This window comes from Pimephales promelas, chromosome 17 (genome assembly GCF_988280905.1).
Source record: "Pimephales promelas chromosome 17, fPimPro1.hap1.1, whole genome shotgun sequence".
Lineage (NCBI taxonomy): Eukaryota > Metazoa > Chordata > Actinopteri > Cypriniformes > Leuciscidae > Pimephales > Pimephales promelas.
In genome coordinates, this window is record NC_142785.1 from 23,605,944 (window position 1) to 23,628,180 (window position 22,237).

The 22,237-nt window shown below is 39.6% G+C and overlaps 1 protein-coding gene across 3 annotated transcripts in view; it reads right to left on the reverse strand.

Moving 5' to 3' along the window:
- Positions 1-22,237, reverse strand: part of nrg3b (neuregulin 3b) — a 147,291-nt gene that overhangs the window by 4,598 nt on the left and 120,456 nt on the right. Inside the window, exons 3-8 of one of the 3 annotated variants that reach the window (XM_039664949.2) lie at positions 15,713-15,786; positions 10,319-10,345; positions 4,965-5,067; positions 3,502-3,628; positions 608-720; positions 37-225 (exon numbers count right to left, since the gene is read on the reverse strand). In XM_039664949.2, coding sequence (XP_039520883.2) covers positions 37-225; positions 608-720; positions 3,502-3,628; positions 4,965-5,067; positions 10,319-10,345; positions 15,713-15,786 — 633 coding nt within the window. Of the gene's footprint in view, positions 1-36; positions 226-607; positions 721-3,501; positions 3,629-4,964; positions 5,068-10,318; positions 10,349-15,712; positions 15,787-22,237 lie in introns of all 3 variants that reach the window. The other 2 variants (XM_039664948.2, XM_089122212.1) reach the window with 2 other exon arrangements.

The window sequence follows — 22,237 nt, forward strand, 5'->3', positions numbered from 1 at the left end:
TGTATTTTTTTTTTTTTTTTGCATTTTATTGCTCACCTTCTCAAATATTGTGGCATCACGTCATTGACCTCCACCTCCTGGAGATGTTTATAGGAATGAAGAGAATCTCGAGATCCTCCAATGAGATGATGGCCAGCTCTAGAGATGGGTGGAGTCCACTTTGAGACAGCTCGGTGATTGGTTACCTTGTGTTTTAGGGCGGGACTTGAGGAGAAGGAGCAGCTCCTGTAGAAACATATATAAGCTTCCAAAGTGAGAAGACAAAGATCACAGATTATTTCAAAGATTTAAAAAAAAGCTATATATATATATATATATATATATATATATATATATATTATAGCTACAACCACCTGGCTCAAATGCTAGAATTCAAAATAAATAAATGCTTGAAAATTACTTCTGTGGAAAAAATTTATTGCACGATAATTCAGAAATGCTAATCATCATGGTTGTTACCTAGTACAATTATTATAATTATTTCAAGTGGTTCATTGTTAACATATGGTGCCATATTGAGAGCTGATTAAATTTCTTCCTCCATTGCTTTCACTTCTGTGGAAAAGGACAGAGTGTTAGAAGTTTTACAATAGCTCTGGGAAAGTACCTGCAGCGCTTCCCCATGGAGAGACTGCGATTATGATTTGGTAGGGAAACTTTGGAGCTGTTGAGAACTATGTTGGCCGCCAGTGGAGAGGAGAAACCATGGGCTCTTCTGCTCTGTAGAGACAAATAGGAAATAACATATATTATTGCAAGCGAACAGAACTATATAATAGATGACCTCAGTGATTATCATTCCTATGCATGTATGACTCATGGTTCTTTCTATCCATGTGTGAATGTCTCATGGGTGTGAGAGTTAGAAAGTGAGAAAGTTGGATGAGTGCATGCACAGAAGTGCTGGCTGTGATGTCGTGAAATGTTAAAGGCTCACTTCATGAGGTTATGCAAAAATCGTTTGGAATTATCTTTTATGGTTTTGATTAGGCAGATCAGGTCTGTAGTAGAGCATTTGTTCATACCCTAGTCAAATTTGAAATACGTAACATTGCAATTAGAAAAGTCCATAGAATTATTTAAAACAATTTCAGTAGCAAATTAGCTTGCTGAATTATCATTACACACTGGATTGAGAGAGCAATCACTCTTTCAAACAAATTTCACATGCCTGAATAATTTTGTTATAAATAACTGCCACTGTCTGGCCAGGATTTTGTAGGTCAGTGGATGAATGCATGGATCAGCGACTGGGGCTTAATTATAATGTGTTGGTCCCGCAGTGTTTTTTTTTTTTACATTTGGTTTGGGGTCCATCCTAATATCATCCTATTATTTTATTAAGTCTGTAGTGTACATTCATTACATGTTTGCGGTCAGTACATTTTTAAGTATGTTATGCTCACCAAGGTTGAATTTATTTAAACAAAAAGTAAAAAGTGTAATGTGAAATTAATTTAGATGAATTTCCAGCAGTGATTAGTCTAGTTTACAGTGTCACATTATTCTTTAGAAAATCATTTTGATATATTATTATCAATGTTGATAGAGTTGTGCCGCTTAATATTGCTGTGTATAAACACATTTATTTGAAATAGAAATCTGTGACAGTATAAAAGTCTTTGCTGTCATTTTCGATCAATTGAATGGATCCTAGCTGAATAAAATCATTTATTTATTTCACTTTTGAATGGTAGTGATATGAGGAATGGGAACACATTTGTTTGCATTTTGTTTCGTGCCTAGAACAGTCTGGCTTTCCACCAACGATGACAATTGCAACAACCACTCAGCAAAAACATTCAAATCTAATTCCAGTGCCGGATTGCCACTCGTTATAACACGCGCTAACAAAATGAAAACGCCTGTTCAGAAGCTTACTCTGTATTATACACATCCCTGCCTCAAGCGATTTCATGAAGTGGTGTGGACACGACCCGCCGCAAATGACGCGTATGCTTACTCTTGTGTGGTACAGCGTCTCATCTCACTTCCCCTCACTTGTACTACAGACAGATAAAGTAGGAACACACACGCACAGGCCAAAATAAAGGGATCATGAACTCGGAAAAGAGGCTGTATATAGATGCTCACTCTGTGATATACAGGCCCCTCAGTCAGAGAAAGCCACTTTAATTAGACTTTACATATAAACTGCAGATTAAGCGAGACACACTGATTATTCACCCTTTTCGACTACCCCAGTCGGGAATTAATCCCAGACAAGATTACATTAATGAATTCCTGAAGTTTTTTTCTCTGTTCCCCCTTCTTAAAATTAAAGCCATTATCTTACTACAGCACAGCACTCCGAGAGCAGCCCGCAATAAGTAACCCATAGCTGAAAAAGACAGTCGATAATGCTGTTTTTCCAGTTATTGAAATCTCCCTCCTTCTGCCTGTCCTGTGGAACATCATTAAAACGATTGAGTTTGACTTTAAACTAGTTTGGGGCCTTACAGCTGAAAAAGCATGTCCTTCTAACACTGCTGGTTCCTTGGGGACCTGTTAGCATTGTTCTTCTCTCCAACAAGAAAATTGGATGATTTCTGACCACCCCTTCAGCGCCTCAGCAGGGCAAGAAAACTCAGAGGAGGAGAAGCAGAACAGCAGTACTGGCTGCTGTAAATGTAAAAAAAAAAAAAAAAAAAAAGAAGGAAAAAAACTGTGGGGTGGGGGGTATGAAACATGCAGATTTCAAGTGAAGTCTGAAGAAAAGACTGGAGCTCAGCCTCTTTCTAAATTAATTTTATAGTCGTCTGCTGCTGGCTCAGCAGATTTTCGTGACGATTATATAAGCGGTCCAATTAAAGGTTTTCTCTGCATGCTTGGATTAGCAAGAGTGACACTGATCTGATACGCTACACCCTGTGTCATTTACGCAGTATATGCACTTTTGTACAAATGACTTTGCAAGGAAATGTTAACATAAACCATTGGGAAAAATTTAGGCTTGATTCTTCACCCTCACTGGACCTGACAGCGCACACGGGAACGTGAGCCGTCAACATTTATGTACGGGATGAGAATGAACACAAAGTGGCTCCAGAGAGAGACTAATCTTCAAGTTTGGATAATGCAACTCTATTCATCCAGTTCTTCATCAGCTAGGTGGCTGGCTGCCTTTGACTGTTGCATCAGATAGATGCAGTGTTTACTCCCCGAGCTGCAAGCAGTGTTATTTCTGTCAGCTTGAGGGATCTACAGAGCAGGTGGGAAAGCAGTAAAGCCGAGGAGGGCATCATTCCTTCAGCACCCTGCTGACCAATTGTATTCATTACTGGTATGCACAGAGGACTTTATTTGAATCTCCGTAACAGCACACGTGGGTGGCTTGTTTTCTGACCGTACACTATATATATATATATATATATAAATATATATATATATACATATTTGGTATAGGCATGTATGCTTTTTATGCGGACTGTCAGCACAAATGTGGACGTCATGCAAATTTGCTCTGAAACATAAACAAACGGCAGCTGCGAGGCTGCTCACCTTTTGAAGCTGGAGGGTGCTCTCGAGTCTGGGGCTGGATTTAGACATAAGACCAGAGGCGTTGACATTACAGTCTCTCAAGTTGCGAATTTCGGTCAGATGGGCTCGATGCTTCTCTCTTTGTCTCCTGTAAAGTGTTGATACATTTTTAAACCACACAATTTCATTTTGTGCAATGAGAAATGTCAATGACAGAAAAGAGAAAAGCAATAATCTTTTTTAATATAGTTTTAAACATACAAATCCTTAGAAATGTACCCTTTGTATTCTTATTGATTTCAAATATAATCGTTATTACAACAAATATAATGAATTAATAATTTGAAAATGTTATTACATTCTTGGGGGTTGCATTATATGACATTTTACAACCTCAACTAACCTTGTCATGAAAAAGCCAAATTATAATTATTATTTTTGTGATTTTACAGAAAAAATGACAAATTATATGCATGTAAAAAATGTTATATATATATATATATATATATATATATATATATATATATATATATATATATATATATATATATATATATATATGAAGAGTTCAGATGCAAAAGCCTCTAAATGCCATTTGAAATTTTCTTCTAAAATGACCATTTTTGTCAAGCTTGTATATTTAAGTTCAGTAATTTCACTTAAATGACAATTAATAGGTAATCTTCATTGCCATTTAAGTGAAATCACTGAACTTAAATATACAAGCTTGATAAAAATGATCATTTTAGAAGAAAATTTCAAATGGCACTTAGAGGCTTTTGCATCTGAACTCTTCATATATATATATATATATATATATATATATATTTACACACACACTACCGGTCAAAAGTTCAAAAAAGACAAAAATATTGTGAAATATTCTTGAATTTTAAAATGTAATTTGAAAGCTGAATTTTCAACATCATTAATGTTGCTGATTACACATCAGTTTTCAGTGTCACATGATCCTTCAGAAATCATTCTAATATGCTGATTTTATGCTCAAAAAAACATAAGTTATTATTTTCAATGTTGAAAACAGTCGAGTACCATTCCCCCCCCAAAAAAAACAATTCTATGATGAATAGAAATTTCAAAAGAACAGCATTTATTTAAAATATAATCATTTCTAACATTATAAATGTCTTTACTGTAACTTTTGATCAATTTAACTTAATTTTTTTTTAAGAAATGATGATTATGATAATGTTTTCTTCTCAAGAATTTCATTTTCAAATTGGAAGAGGTCAATTATGACCTGTTTTGTTAAAATTGAAAGATTGTGACCCAATTATGTTAAAATTGAAAGAAGTCATTATGAATTGTATTTTTAATATTTGTTTGACTAAATCACCAGCCAAGATGAAAACATTACCATCATGTCACTGATCCACAACGTCTCTTCAAAAACACTAAAACTTGTTATTGTCTTGAAACAATGTTATTCTAGCTCCCAAGGATGGTTTGGACTTTGGACTCACTTGTTTTTGCAGTAAAGAGCCATGCAAGCCACTCCCAGCAGGCTAATCCCCACGGCTATGCTGAAGATGGACAGAATCTGTCTCTGATAGGTTTCTGCACTCTCTGAAAAGACAGACAAAGACAGCACACACTCATCTTCAGGCTTTATTCACAGTCATCATCACTATGCCAGTCTAGATTGAACAAAATAACCCAATGTAGCTAATTGGCTCTTGTAGGTTGTAAGGAAAATTCAATGATTCAATAATGGATTTATCTGAAGCAGCAGAGAGGAGCAGCAACTGGCTGTGGTTGAGACGGAAATATTCTGGCAGGCTGTGTACAGGCCACCACGCTAGGGTTTCATAAAAGTCTAGAAAAACTTGAAGAGTCTGTTAGTTTATTTGTTTTATAGTTATTACGTTCCTGTGTATATTGCGTGAATGGGGGTTGGTGTTTGGGCAGATAGTATGCCATACGGAACCGTTGCCATTAAACCTACTTTAATAACAACAGAGGGGCTCGACAGCCTTAGTCAAACGGGTTGGCGCGTATGGTTGGGTTGCAGAGAGATTGCGAGATTGTGGTTAGGTCTCAGCAGCAGGAGGGATGTAGAGGTCAGTAAGCTGGGCTTAGTTGAGTGGGGGACGGAGAGGGGTGACTCTGGGACACTGTCGAGCCCTCTTGGCTCGTTGACGAAACCCTGAGGACGGAAGGTGCCCACTTGAAGATCCTAGAGATGTCTCCTACTCGACCTTATCCGGGCAGTTTTGTAGTGTAGTTGCAGGCATTGTGTGTGCTGACGCGCCAAGTACAGTGCAGCCATTATTGCCGGACAGAAGGAGAGTCACACCACCATATGGGAAGAAGCATAAATGGATGGAGAAGCATAGGTTACTTTAAAGCTATGTCTTAGTTTGTGCTTATCTTGGCGATAGAAGTTTTATCATCTACTCTCGTGTAATGAAAATCAACGAGTGTGTGAGAATCAGAATTTTTAGAGATGATTGGAAAGGATCTGTTTCAAAACTAATTGGCTAGTTCTACCATTTTGGCATATTTAACTAGGACACAAAAATGTGCACACAATCACATTTGATTTTATGATGGGGGATAGACAGCAGAGAAACATGCAGGGAGCTGTCAGCTAAACATTCATGTGTCAGTGGTCAGACAGGCTTAAAATGCGCTTGCCGGAAGAATCTGTCTAATGAACGGTTTATATGAAACCAGCACTATTGAACTGGAAATACCTGACATTACATTACACAAAGTGGAATTTACTGATTTGATAATAATGAAAATAAGTTAATAGCATGCTGGGAAATGTCTTCTTTCTTCTTGGTCCATAAAATTAAAATTAATGCTTTTCTGAATCGCCAAATATTAATTTCTTATTTAAATCGAGTTTACACTTTGTCGGTTATAAGACAATAGCCCCTTTCACACATACAGTCTTTACTGGTAAATTACAGATCATATGTGAACAGCAGGACCTTTTCAAGGATACCGTTAACACTAGAACGGCCACAACGGTCATTTTGACCGTTTTGAATTTTATATCTACAATAACTTTGTTGAAAAAAATAATAAAATCCTGTTGGTACCTGACTTTTCCTAAAATTGTCTGTATTTTCATTTAAAATGCTTTTCATATAAATTAAGTTACTAAAACGTAAGGCAAAACAAAAAAAATGAACATATTTACCTATTTCGGCCACAGACGGTCATATTGACCGCACCGAATTTCGCGATATTTTTTTGTTAAATATTCCGCGGTTGATCGTGTTCTCTCTCAACTGTCAACAGAAAGGTCCGTCCGGTCACCTCTGTAGCGGTGTTTGCTATATAATAATTTCTACATTAGTTGTTGATCAGAAATAAGCAAATAAAACCAGACTACAGTTATCTATAATACTTACGTTATCTATAGGCTATATATCATCAGAGAGTGATTCAGAGTCAGAGTCCACATCAAGGAAAAAGAGACGGCTGCTATCATCAGACACGGCGGATCCAGATGATCCATTCATGTCGGATGATCCTGGTGAGCGCTGCTGCCCTGTCCTGCGCTGTTGCTGCATGGGCGGTTCACTAGTTCTGCTAGTCCTATTATTATTATTAGCCTATTGACCACTAACATTTTCGACATAATTTTTGTCATTCAAACCTAGTTTTTATTTAGTTATCGTCTCGTTTTCGTCTTTGAAAAAATGTGGTTGACGAAAATAAAATTATGAAAATTATTCGCCAATGAAATAAACACTGTTTTGAATCTAACGGTCAAAATGACCGTTCGTGGCCGTTCTAGTAGTTTTGGAATTCTGGCACTTCTAGTGTTAAATTGGTTCCGGCAATTTACTAGTAAGGGAAGTTGTAACATTACTGTGAACACGGAATGAAGATTACTGGTATTTTTCACGTACGAGGTCAGAACGCACTGACCTAAGAAGTGATTTGGACCAATCAGAAGCCATTGAAAGAGTCTATTAATATCCATTAAGAGTCCATTTCCTCTGGACCATTAATCAAATTATGATGCAGATGACGCGTTTACTCAGGACTGTTTACAAACATCTTCAAATTGGCATGATACCGAAGCTAAACATCTTCTCCTTGTCCGGGCGAATAAAGAGACTAGTCAACAACTTTAAAGGTCACTTCAAGTTAATGACATCATTACAGAGTTTACGGTATTTTGGAACTGATGCATGAAGGGCTGGTTACTGGTAAAAAGCTATAATTCTTGTGTGAACAGCACAAGTCGCTCTGCAATTTTACGGTAATTTACTGGGATTGCTGTGTGAAAGGGATTAATGTGTAGAACACAGTAAGTGAGCGTGGTGAATGACAACTCTAGAATCTTGAGTGGATGCACCACTGCTACCTAAAACACCTCTGTGTGACCATTTTCTTCACACACTCAACATACATGAGTTTGTCACTGGTTGCAATGCTAAAACATGTTGTAGAAAGAAACCTTTGACTCTCTTCATAGAGCGCTCTGACAAATATGTACGGGAGCGTCTGAAAACAGCACCTATCAAGCGGTCATAGTTCTGAGATGAAAATGGGGAGTGAATATTTCGATAACATCCCATACTGTATATTCGAGTCATCATCAGCTAAAAAAAAAAAAAGGCTTTATCCGTCATTCAAAGTTTATCTTGAACAACCAACATCATGTGGTTTATTTTAATAAGCATTCTCAATAGGGTTAGTTCACCCAAAAATCTTCTCTTTAGTTCACCTGGAAGACAATACAATGTTTAATAATGTCATAGTTTTTGTCATTTTTGGACCAAAATGTATTTTTGATGCTTCAAAACATTCTAACTAACCCACTGATGTCGCATGGACTACTTTGATGATGTCTCTATTTCCTTTCTGGACAAGGACAGTATATCGTACATACATTTTTAATAGAGTGACAGAAAACTCTTGGACTAAATCTAAAAATCTTAAACTGTGTTCCAAAGATGAATAGAGGTCTTATGGGCTTGGAATGACGTGGGGGTGAGTCATTAATGACATAATTTTCATTTTTGGGTGAACTAACCCTTTAAATTGAAACGATGATAACCCTGATTAATAAGGAGCTAATCCTCCCAAACAAGTCTTCTTGGGGAAGTTCCACTGATGGTGATCACGATTTGTTGTGTGACTTATATCTTGTTATCCAATGCATCGTAAAGCCATTAAAAGGGGTTCAGGTCTGAGCTTAAGGTAGTTCTACTGCATCAGACTCTTTGAATAATCTGCATGAATAATCTTTATGAATCAATCTTGGGTAAAAAAGGGGATAGCAGGGACTGAAAGACTGGTCCTCACAGGATATTGAGCCGCAGTTTGGTGGAGACTCTCTGGGCTAGACCCCCTCACAAACATACACATGCTCTCTCTCATGCCACAAATGCACAGAGCTGACCATTCATGTGCACGTGCACGTGCACCCCCCACCCAACCACCACCTCCTCTCTCTCTCTCACAGAAAACATGCTCCGTAATGGCCAACAACTGGACTCGCTCACCATCCAGATTAAAATCACTGAGGCAGTCATTTCCGAGAAGCAGAAATGCATATCAGTTCCACTTAAGCTATCTCTCCTTCTCTGACAGTTTTGAGGAAATTTTGAGGTGAGAGTGTGAAGCACGACTAATGGAAAACTTCACAGGATTCACTCGTTCACTTAAAGAAACGCTCAGTTGTCAGGCGCATGAGAGAGGACGCTAGGGCAGGGTGTGTGGATGCAGAAGCGGGAAAAGCTTGCGGAAAATCCATTTTCACAGCAGTTTTTTGGGCTCCTGATTGTTGACACTTCTTTAAGTCTGTGGATATTGTGGTTTGTTAAGGTAAAGGCATGTATTTAGCCCTTAGCTGTGTGATATTTCTTATCCCCAGAGACTTGCTATGCAACATGCCACCTCAGCAAGGTGCACACCTCAAGGCTTTGCAGTAATTAACAGCCACATACACAGGCGAGCACAAGCAGACATGTATACGCATAAGCCACACACACACTGCATCACCCATACAGATGCTGCCCTGTGCCTTTACAATAGATTTCTTTTGCTCTGTTTCCATGGAAACTCAAGAACATTACACTTCTATGAGGAACAGAGAGCATCATGTGTGTTTGTATACATTAATGTTGGTCAAGAATGGCAGAAGCTTGTGTGTGCTTTTCTGTCTAAAATCACAGAGATTTACACAGAGGTTACAATTTATATGAATCTATAGAGCCTTCGATTTTTCTCATTTATAATAAGTCATTTACAATTACACACTGTAAAAAATATTTTCAAGATTTGTCATCACAACATATATTCTTTTGTCAAATCACATTTATAATAATTTTTTTAGTTGAGATAACATATAATTTTGAGTTTCTGATGATTAAATCATTCTCCTTCATTGTATTAACTCACTTTTTCCAGGTCAATCAACTTAAAAATTAAAGGCAACCCAGGTTACTTACTTTTTTAAGTTAAACCAACAATATTTTTTTTTACAGTGTATTAATCACAACATTTTTTCTTTTGTCAAATCAACTTAAATAATTTATTTAGTTGAGATGATATAGTTGATATAATTTTGAGTTTCTGATGATTAAATCATTCTCATTGTATTAACTCACTTTTTCCAGTTCAATGAACTAAGGCAACCAGGTTACTTACTTTTTTAAGTTAAACCAACAATATTTTTTTTACAGTGACTAATTTTTAAAAGTACAAATAGTCCATGTAGTCTCTCAAATAAAATGGGGTCATAAAATATCAATAATAATAATAATAATATAAATATAAAATTAAACCATCTTTCAAAAAAAATAAAAAATACAGAAAAATATAAATCATAATATAATTTTCTTACCCATAAACTCAATTCCCAGCTCATCTGCTGCTTCAGGGAGAGAAAACAAACAAGAAACAAGTGGTTAAACAGACGGAGAGAAAGATAGAAACAGGGAGAAAGATGTTATCATACAGATTTCCAAAAAAAAAAAAAAAGACGTATTAAATCACCCAGATAATAACCGTGAATAAAAAGCAAGCAAGTTTTGTCAACTAAAACTGCTCATTGTTCAGAAAGAGAAAGGATTCTGTAGCGGCATCGTTTCGACAACAAAAATAGCTTTCTCTTGATTACCCAAGATACGAGCAGTCACAATAGTGAAGAGAGTGAAGCAGTTTAAAATATAAAGCACATAAAGGCCTGTTAGTTGCCTGTAGAATAGCTACGCTTCCCAAGAGAAGCTAGATTTAGTCAGGGATGGGCTTTAGAAATGCCTCTGTCAACTGTAATGCCCAGGAGATGCTTATAATTGTCTTTTCTAGTTGGAAAAAAAAGGTTATTAATTCATCTGAAGGCTTCAAACCAACATGCCTCCTCTTAAAGGGATTCTTCTCCAGCAGAGCAATGGACAAGCAATTCGCCTCTCTAAATACCGGCAGTCTCTCTCTCTCTCTCTCTGTATCTCACTGAAGCCTCAGAACTGCTGTTCCTGATAAAGAGAAGACACTCATGCTCTTTTCATTTGAATAGCCCCCTTTTTCAAGCCACTGTAATATAATCTCATTTAAATTAAAATGAAACTCTCACACTTAATTGCTTTTCTGACAGAGGTGGTCTTAGGTTTTTAAATAGACTGTGGCTTGCCCGGGAAAGATTATTTTACTGGACATACTTAGAGGGGAAAAAACAGAAATCAAACCCTGTGACAGAAAACCCTCTGTCAAATGATAAATTGCCACATAGCAGCCTCAATTTTTCAACGCCTCATGTTTTTGCATATATTCATGCTGCAATTTAAACATGATCTGTGGGAAAATAATGAGCTGAAATGTCTTTTTTTTCCCTCTCAAAGAGGTCGTGCAGCAGTTCTTAATGAGAATGCAAGGAGTGGTAGTTTTAGCCTACAATTCCTACTTATGATTTAAATTCATGGCGAATAAGGACAGAGCCCTTGTTTATTGGCAGCCGCAGCACAGTGCAGGAACAATGAAGTATGTGGAATCGCTTAAAGGTTGTTTTAAATGCTAATGTAAGCAGAATTGCTAGTAATACTGCTACCCGAGATTTTTGCACAGTGTCTCTCCTCTGGGCCTATTGAATCCGCTGTGTGTTGTGGGATCGGGTAAGATTTTTTTTTTTTTTTTTTTAACACAACACAGCTCCGTGAGACAAAAGGCCCAGGCAATGATCCAGCGGTTCTGTCGTATCCCTACTGCCAGCATTGCTTGGCCCATTCATGCTGCGGCTGCCTCTGATTGCCCACAATAACTGCCACATTCATCCTGTCATAATCGCTGTGCTGTCATGAGCCACACACACAAAGTCATTAAGCATGGATATGCATGCATTCCTCGAATCCTGGCAGCAAGCTCCTGATGTACTGCTCCCATAAACCACAGGCTCCCATCCGTTGTCCCGTCACCCCTGGGAGACATTTACGCCGTCGAAGAGGAATTGCATCCAGTGCACTGAATCAACGTCAGTCGCTCGGAGACTGAGTGGAAGAAGTACAAAAATGAATCAAATCCTTAATCCTCCCGTTAGTTGGAGCAATAGGTGAAAGCTCTTTTGTGCGGCTTACTTACATAGCCTAATGCTCGAGAGATAAATACCTAATGAGAGGGGCCGCTGTCCCCTGAGCAAGTCAGTCGTGAAATCCGTCTCTCTCGAGTCACCGGCTGAACCCCAGGTTTTTTCCACAGCTCTGAGAATGGCTCCACTAACCAAACTTCTTGTTTATAGGGGGGATAGTCCAAAAATGTGTCATTTACTCGGGTCACTCGTGTTTGTACAGTTGTATGAAAGGACCTGGTGCTTCAAAACATCTTCATAAAAGTGGTCCATACGACATACTGTATGCACTATTCTATAAGTCTTCTGAAGATGTTCAATAGCTTTTCGCAAAAAAAACACAGCTTTTGAAAATTGTCCCCCCCAGTGAGCTTTTAACCATTATCACCAGAACTTGATAATCAAATGAGTGAGCTAAATGAAACTAAATAAAAAAACTCAATTAAACTAATTAAAAAGATTACATTTAAAAGAGTAATTAGTTCATGAATCGGACAACATTGCCTTTCACATGAACTTAGATTTAGGTCTGTTGTTTTGCGAAAAGCTATGTTTGGCTGGCTTTAAAAAGACTTGGAATATAGACCCTTGATCAGTGCCATATTTCATTTTGACGGGAATGAAAACGAGGCTGTAAGGGATACAGTAATTTCAATGGATTTTACATGCCAATGCCAATTGACCCTTTGCAAAGACCCCCAGTTTTGTGTCTCTTTAATTTGACAGATCAAAATGGGGGATTTGGGCGTCATGATTGATCAGATTGCCTTTCAAACTCCTGTCTAAAAAAAAAAAAAAATTCAACCTTTTCATAGAAAGGTGTGAGTTTGAAAATTACACGTGATCTATGCCTTTATAGATGAGTGAAAGTCTATTCCTCACAGGCTTGTTTTGCTACATGTGAAATTCAAAATGGCATCTTCCCTGACTGACAACGCATTCTCACCCCAAGGCGTCACCTTTGACCATGCCTCAATATTTGACGTTTTAGGCGCCTTCCTTTAGCGTCACTTACCTGACGCGATCCTACGGCGTCATCTAACTGACGCTAAAGGAAAGCGTCAGTTAGAGGACACGGTTAGGTCAGCCCATTCTCACCCCCAAGGCGTCACTTAACTGACGCCTTGGGAAGCATTTGGACATGCTTCAATATCTGACGCTTTAGGCGCCCTTTAGCGTCAGTTAGATGACGCCCTAGGATCGCGTGTACCCTACCCCCACCCCACACCTAAACCTACCCGCGTCCTCTAACTGACGCTTTCCTTTAGCGTCAGTTAGATGACGCCGTAGGATCGCGTCATGTAAATGACGCTAAAGGGCGCCTAAAACGTCAAATATTGAAGCATGGTCAAAGGTGACGCCTTGGGGTGAGAATGCGTTGGTGTGGGGTGGGGGTAGGGTACACGCGATCCTAGGGCGTCATCTAACTGACGCTAAAGGGCGCCTAAAGCGTCAGATATTGAAGCATGTCCAAATGTCACTTAACTGACGCCTTGGGGGTGAGAATGGGCTGTGACTGATGTCTAGAACACGATTTATGTGGATCATTTGATACTTTTTATAGCTTAAAAACATCAGTCCCTAAAATTTTCTCCTTTTGTGTTCTGTGAAAGAACGAAAGTTGTACAGCTTTCAAAAAAAACACGAGGGTGAGAAAATCGTTAAATTTTTGGCTGAACTACTCCTCTAACACCATCATTCATACAATGCAGGCTAAAAAGTTGAAAGAAATTCAACAACATTCCTCATATTAAGCAGCGGGGTTTCTTCAGTCGTTGGCCCACAGTGTTATCCTTTGCTAGGGAGCTGGGGGGAGATAGGGTCCAAGCAGAAGCGATGCTCTTTTCGCATCTTACAGTACTTGTGTGGTAGTCGATATGGAGACAAAAAAGACATTCGACGGATGATTTGTGCTAGTGTGTTGAGCAGAGATAGATTGTGAAAAGCTCAGGGGACAAAAGACTAGGTGGCAGATAAAGCCAAGCCCCCTTCAGGGGGTAATATGTGGCTCATTTGGTGGGTTAAGTGAATAAAGATGCACTAGACCAAACACATCAGGCTCAAACCAGGAATGGGGAAAAACAACCACTGGCCTCTACAGGGGTAGGATAAAGATACATCAAAAACATAATGGGCTATGAAAAAAAAAAACAGTAAAGGCAGTAATTTGACATAAGATATTGAGCACTGTGATTGCTCATCATGTGGGCCTCTCCAATGCCTGTTGTGTTTGTTTCCATGGCAGGAATGGATTGTAATTCAAGCACATAATTTGGATTAACTGGCTCATTTCTATCAATGTTGAATAGGTGGATACAACAAAATAAAAAAGATAAAAATAACTATGGATGCCGAAAGAGTCAGCCATTTAGCAGATTTGCAACAGCAGTGGCCTAAAATTGCTTCAATGCTAAACGGTGTCAGCAGAAGGGAGGAGGAGGCAACACCAGCAGGATTGTGTAGGTGTATCCGTGAAGGAGATGATGGCACTGCTAGAGATGAGGGCTCCATCTTGGGGATTGATGGATAGCAGGAATATGAATGCTCTCATTGAGAAAATCAGATAGGAAAGAGAAGTATCAGGGACACAAAGGCTACAGAACGATCTCATTACTAGCCTATCGGTAGGGTCAGCAACTCAAAGTGCTCTAAATGGAAGTTTAGGTTGCCATATCACTCGCTGTAAAAGTTCACCCCCCCAAAAGCTAGACAATTCATACAACGCTAGGCACTAAGAAACAGCCGTGTTGCTGATTCATCTTGTGCTGGACATCTCTTTTTTGTGCTTTCACCCTCCAAGGCTTGTAAACTTCCTTTCATATCGGTATAATAGCTCTCGAAAAGTTGAGTCACAGAAAGAAGGGTTTATGAGTCAAGGCTTTGTGAGGTTTCACAAATCTTTCCATTTCTAACCTGTAAGAAAGCAAACATCTCTCTTTGACGGCTTTTTCAGTTACTATGAACTTCCCCTTGGCTACTGTCCTTTGTTAACCTGTGAGACACTCTCCTATATAGCTCATTGAGCACAGAAATGGCTAATGACTTTAGCACTGTCCTAAAATTAGCAAAGCAATTACTTTCATTCAGGGACTTTCCTAATGACAAGGGAAATGTACTCTTGATGAAAAAAAAATTGTCATTTGATCACTATGAGCCTTGTTAAAATCAGACAACAAATGTAAACAGGTTACACACCATATTTGTCATGCTAAAAAAATGATTTAGAGTTAGAGATCAGCTTTCCTATAGAGAAAATAGCATATGCAAATGCTTTCTGATTTTCATGAGGGTGGCATTGTAGGGTGATGGCAATTTCAGCACTTAGAGAGAGAGGTATAATTAAGTACTTAAAAAAAACACGGTTCTGAGAAATCGGCGGAGAACTCTCAGCACTGGAGATTAAGAGACTCGCCTGATGCAAGAGAGCCTGGAACTTCTAAAACTAAGACTGTAAAGCGCGTAAACAACAAGTAAATTATGTTCTATCATCTTAGGTTTGCTGAATCATGAAGTATATTGTCGCCAAAGGGCTTTGTGTTGTTCATGTAGGAATGGAAATATAACTCAATAACCTTGTTTTTGTCCAAACCACATTCTGTTTTCCTGTATAGCTGTATGAAGCAAACAAAATAAAAAGACATATTATCCCTCAAAGAAAACACAATGTGACAAAGTACATACTTGGGTCAGATAAGATGGAGTCCGTCTTCGGCACAAACTGGTCACAACGAAGTCCACGGTAACCCTCTTTACACCTGCAAAAAAAAGAAGAATGTTTAACATTTCAATCCAGAAATATAAATTACCAGTCTGTCTACACTTTGAATATTAACATAAATTTTAAGGGTTGGGGATGTATTTGTAAAAGCCAAAAAGTTGGAACATCACAATGAAAGAGTGTTTTCACACACACACATTTTTTAAACATTCAAAACTCTTTCTGACCCCAACATTTTGGAAGGTAGAGTATATTTCGGGGATAGTTTGTACAGTATGTTGATTTGCTGTATTTTAGTCACCCTTTCATTTTAAATCACCACCTCCTGCAGCTCATTTAAGGCATATAGTTTACCCAAAACATTATCATTTACACACACAAAACAATTTACTTTAATTGCATGGAGAGAAAATATTTCAAAGCATCTTCTTTTATGCAGTGTCAGTGAGTAAATGATGACATATTTTTCATTCAAATATATGACAAATATATTTTAGGAGTACAAATATTGTACTAAAATCTACACTGTAAAAAATAAATCGTAAATTTTACGGTAAAAAAACGGCAGCTGTGGTTGCCAGAACTTTACAGTTAAAAATGGGGTAGGAACATTAATGGTTTTACAGACTTAACTTAAAATTTATAGTAATAAACCGTATTTTATTTTCTGATAAAATGTTGATTTACCAACTTATTGATATCTGTTTTAGACCATTGTAATACACTGACAACCATCAATCATCACAGCAGTGATGAGAGTTAGGCTACTTGAGCAACCACAGCTCATCATAAGTGATTACTTATTTAAGTATTACTTATATAAAGAAGCTGCACAATGTCATTCACACAAACATTAAACACCATCATGGTAACACACATGAAATTAAAAAATGCAATAAACATTAATTTAACAACATTAAATGTAACATAAAACCCTAATGTACATAACTGATTAGAAAAAAAAAAACAATAAAACTATGAGGAACTATAGTTATTTCAACAAAAATACATCAATTGTGAAGTGTCACACAGGGAATTGTGGGAATGTCAATTTACGGTTTTTCACTGTAAATTATACAACGATTTGTTCTTTTTCGCTTTCAAAAACTGTAAATTTAACGGTATTTTACTGTAAAATTATATCACAGTTATTTACCGTATAAAGTACGGAAACTTTCTGTTAACCAATTAACAGTTTTACACTGTAGCATTTTTACAGTCTTTTACTGTTAAAATAACGGATATTTTTTTACGGTGTACGCTAATATTAAATCATAAAAAGTGCATTTATCTAGTTATACAGTACGATTATTTTTTTTTTTCTCTGTCACTGCTTGACATGTCATGCCAACCCATTTGGAGTACAGATCTGCATCCAAGTGTCCAACCGTCATTATGCCATTTTCACAGAGAGATTGACTCAACATTAGAAATCAGAATACCCAGAAATGTTATAAATTAGCCTAATGCAGAAAAAAGATGAGGAAGTAAAGGAGGGAGGGGTGATATGGAGAAGAAAAATAGGGATAACAGGGCGGGTCTGTCCAGAGCTCAATGGTGCCTGCACTCGCACAGATAACACAGTCTTGACATTTATGTCACATCCCCACTGAGCTATGAGACCGTATGGAAAAGAAGGCATTTGACTAGACTCTTACTGTGAGATCTATGTGAAACAGGGGACTTCTTCCAAAAGTAGCAATGTGCTCTGAATCTGTGTGTAGAAGAACCACAGAGAACACCAACTGCCCTACAGCAAAAGAATTTCAGACATCTTCTAATCTTTCTCTCCATCTCTCTTGTCCTTTCTTTGCATTTGTTTTACGCCTAACCCAACAACTATTGTTCTCCCATGTGAAAATACAGATACAACACACCCTCAATGCTGCAAACAGACTCAATTTTCCAGCAACATTGCACCTTTTATTCACACGTTTACTTGAAAATTGCCATATTCTGAGATTTGCCTCTGTGAACAATTCTCTTTCCTGTGCAACACTAACATAATTTTGACGAGGTATACAATGATAATGACAGTTCACAAATGGAAACAAGAATACAGTCCGAGAAGCAAAAACAACCCTTAAGAGAATGATCTTGATGTTGTTTCGTCTGGCTTTGTTTGCACCGTGCGCCGGATCCGGTGCAATAGCTGCCAAGACTCAATCTTTTCAATGTGTCTGGCTTGAGGAAGCATGACATAGGTTTGCTGCATGAAACAGAATGAGACTGAAAACTGACTGCAAAGAGGGGAAAACATGGTTAGACTGTAATTACAGTCACAGAAGCAGGTGAGGAGCATGTTGTGTGGTTTCATCTCTGTCTGCCTCGCGCTCTGTTAGCTCACCGCCTGGTTAACACTGACTCACGTGTTGACGGCAGAATGATGGCCGTGACTGTTGGCAGCCTGTTTGTTTTCCCCCTTTCTCCCCTTTTCTGGTAGACAATACAGTAGAGCTTTTAGCAGTACACCGAGAAAACAAACCAACAAATCATTTCATGCATCGTTTACTTGGTATTGGAGAAAAGGAAAATCAATGTACGCGCATCTGCTTATGACATTCAAGGTGCCAACTGCTTCATGGCTTTTCATTATCATTCAAGGACATGTTGCTTGGCATCAATGATTGTACCCATGTTGGTTAAATTACAGATAGAAAAGGAGAGAAAGGATATATTTCCCTCAAAGGAGCAGGAGGCAAAAAGCAGGACTCGCATTTGACTACCACAGTTACAGCAGTTTGTTAATTAAAGCTGAAGTGTTAAAATACTCCTGTTAAAAGTGTTAAAATACTCGGATGTTAAAATACTCCTGTAGCAGCTTGAAATGCAGAGACGACTAAAAGTAAATTACAGTATTAGTGGAACACTGGCCATTTCTCAATATGCGTTCTTGGCTGTACTGTATGTGGGCTTGTGAAACGTCATCAGTCAATGCCAATTACTCTTCCACTTTAAAGTTCACATCTAACCAAGTCCAGTTTATATCCCCGGATGTGTTCTTAATCCGCTACGTTTACCTAGTATGCATCGAGAGGTGACTTGTGCGGACTTGAGACAGCCAGGTATCCCAGAATGCATCTCGCACCAACCAGCAAAGAGTCAATAACAGAGGAGAAAACCCATGTAATATCAAAATACTACTGTTATTGTGTCATGTAATTTTACGAATGTTTCAGCTCTAGTTGTTTAAAGCTCAAATCTGTGGATTATTTATAAAGATAGCGCCTATTTGAAAAATGTATCTGACGTTTTCGGAGTTGTGAAATCCAGGCGTTCATCGGGTGTTCAAAGCTCATTAACCCCGACTGGAACAGATTTTCCTCGGCTAGTGTTTCTGACGTTTGCCGCCGGCTCTGTTGTCTCTGGGCTAGTGGATAAACTTGACGTATAATTCGTCTTGTGTGTAATTCTATGTTTGGTCTCATTAAACAATAGTTTTTTCCATGGCAAAAAAAAAAAAAAGTTTGGGCTGAGGGCAAAGTGAAGTTTCATAACTTTATATATTTAGGCTATTTAACTTTAACTTTGTAGCCTATTAGAGAGCTTACTTATGTTTGCCTTATTTCACATTGTAGCATCTATACCTTTTTGGCTAAATTACAAATACATCCGGAAATGCTTCTCACCTTCATCCACCTTAAGTGAATGTAGCCTTGGCCTGGAGGGGTTGATGTCATCAGGCGGTACCAAACCTTCATTGGGTGTTTCGACCCTTATCCGCAACACCCTCCAGATTGTGGGTCGGCAGTGGTGGCCAGATCACTGCCCATCTTCCCCTCCAGGCTTCCAGCTCAACTCCTCCCTCCTACTCCATAACCAGCAAGAGGCTCTTTCCGCTGCCTCCCCCATCCTACGAGCTGCTGCCTTCCTCTCTTTCCCTGTCATTCCAAGGGCTGTGAGCATTCTCCACACTGACTGGGCAGGGAATCCTCTACAGCCGACCTCGACCGGGAACAGCCAAGCCTGCCAGCCTTTCTCCCTGCAGTCGTGCAGAATGTTTTGGTATTTGGCACTCTTCCTTTCAAAGGCCTGTTCACACCCCTCTTCCCATGGGACTGTAAGTTCTATGAGGATGATCTTCTTTCCCTCATCAGACCACAGTATCACATCCGGCCTCAGGGTTGTCTGGACAAACTGAGGGAACTGCAGCCTTCCTCCCAGGTCAACCTTCATTTCCCATGATTGAGCCTTTTGTAGCAGATTGGTTCTTGTTGTTACTGTGGTTGGTGGCTTTTCCCCCTCCCTTACAAACTGGATTGATGTTGTCTTCCGAAGTGGTAGCCGTTTCTTTTTCCTCTCTTGCTCTAAGGTGTTGGCGAGTGTCATGAGCACTCTGTCATGGCGCCACCTGTACCTTCCCTGGGTGAGTGCTTTTTTACACCCGGACAGGATGTGTGCCATTGTGCCTCTCTCCCCACAAAGCTTGCACAATGGGTCCTCTCTCATACCCCACTTGTGCAAGTTTGTTGGGGTTGGCAGTGTGTCATACACTGATCTCAGCAGAAAAGAGATGCGGAACGGCTCCAGTCTCCATAGGTCCGCCCAGGTAATCTTCCTCTTGGGAAGCTCCCATTTGGTCCAGGCTCCTTGGGAAGCTAGGTCCACTGCCCTTGCCCTTCGTCCCTCCTCTTCCAGGTTCCGTACCTCCTCTTGAATCATGGCTCTTCTTTCACTAGTTCCTGCCTTCCTCCACAGTTGGAAATGGGAGGTTCCAAGACCCTGCCTTCCTGTGCATGGTGCTCCAATTATATCCCGTAGCTTCAATATACATTCAGCTTGTGCAACAGATGAATCAGCTGCCCACTTGCGACCTGATCTTGTAATGACGCCTGCATGTCTGACTTGTTCATCTTGTGAGTCTCTGTATGTCATTACAATTCTGCACTTTGAAACTTTGAATTCCTCAACCACAGATGAGAGAGGAAGTTGGAGCTGCCCTGATCTTATATAGAGGCCTACTGCAGTAAAGCTTGGAGGGATTCCCAACCATTTTCGGAGGTGTTTATTGATCTTCCTCTCCATACCTTCGACGCATGTCATCGGGACCTCGTACACAGTCAACAACCACATGAGTCTTGGCAACAGTCCGTGCTGATAGAGCCAAGCTTTAAACTTCCCAGGGAGTCCTGATTTTTCAATCCTGCTCAGCCACTCCTCCATCTGCTTTTCCGTACTGGCTTTGTTGTTCCTATCAGTAAGTGAGTCATCAAACCACTTTCCGAGGCACTTAATTGGGTTCTCCTCTATAGATGGAATTACTTCCCCTTGCACATGCAGCTTGAACCTGTTGGTCAACTTCCCGTTCCTGATCACCAAACTCCTAGATTTCTTTGGCTTAAACTTCATTCTGGCCCATGTTGCCATGTGGTCCAGAACATTTAGCACCCACCTTGCCTCCACATGGGTTGTGGTCGTCACGGTAAGGTCGTCCATGTAACCTCTTATTGGGGGTTGTCGGATGCCTGCTTCCATTTTTGGACCCCGGGCTTCCTTCTCTGCAGCTGATATTAAGAGGTTCATTCCCATGACGAAGAGGATGGGGGAGATTGTACAGCCAGTTACGATACCCTTTTCTAGGCTTTGCCACTGAGTTGTAAAATGGGCTGCATTGAATCGTAGCTGGATTCCGGAAAAGTAACTGGTGATTATTCTCTTGATGTGCTGCGGGATGTGGTAGTGGTCTAATGCTGCATGAATGAGGGCATGAGGGATTGATCCATAAGCATTGGCCAAGTCCAGCCAGACAACAGTCAGGTTGCCCTTGCTGGCTTTGGCCTCACGGATCATCTGACTGAGAACTCCGGTGTGTTCCAGGCATCCAGAGAAGCCTGGGATTCCACCTTTCTGGATAGCAGTATTGATGTATCCATTCTCTGTCATGTAAGAGGTCATCCTCTTGGCCAGTACTGAAAAGAAGATCTTGCATTCTACACTTAACAGTGAGATTGTTCTGAATTGGTCAATGGTTGAGGAATTCTCTTCCTTCGGCACAAAACATCCCTCTGCCTTCTTCCAGCCTGATGGAATGGTACCCTTACTCCAGATCCTCCGGAACAGCTTCCACAGCCTCCGGAGGAGCTTTGGGCATTTCTTGTATACCTTGTAGGGTATACCGCTTGGGCCAGGGGCAGATCCTGTTCTGGCCTTCTTCACCACCTCTTGGACTTCCTTCCAGGATGGTTCGCTGATATTGAGCTCTTTTTCTGGGGTCTTCATACTGTTGATACTTGAGTTGGCATTCAAGGCCTGGTTTCTCAAGATGTCATTGTGGGTCTCCCTCAAAAACTCCTCCACATCTTCTCTGGGGCTAGTCAGCCTTCCAGATTTAGCTTCTCCTAGCAGGGTCCTGGTGAATCGGAAGGGATCTTTGGTGAACTGGGATCTTTTATTCTCCCTATCCTTCCTCTTCTTCCGAGTACTTTCAGCTTTTCGAAGTCTGCAGAGGCGCTCCCGGAGTTGACTCGTCAGAACCTTGATGCCTACCC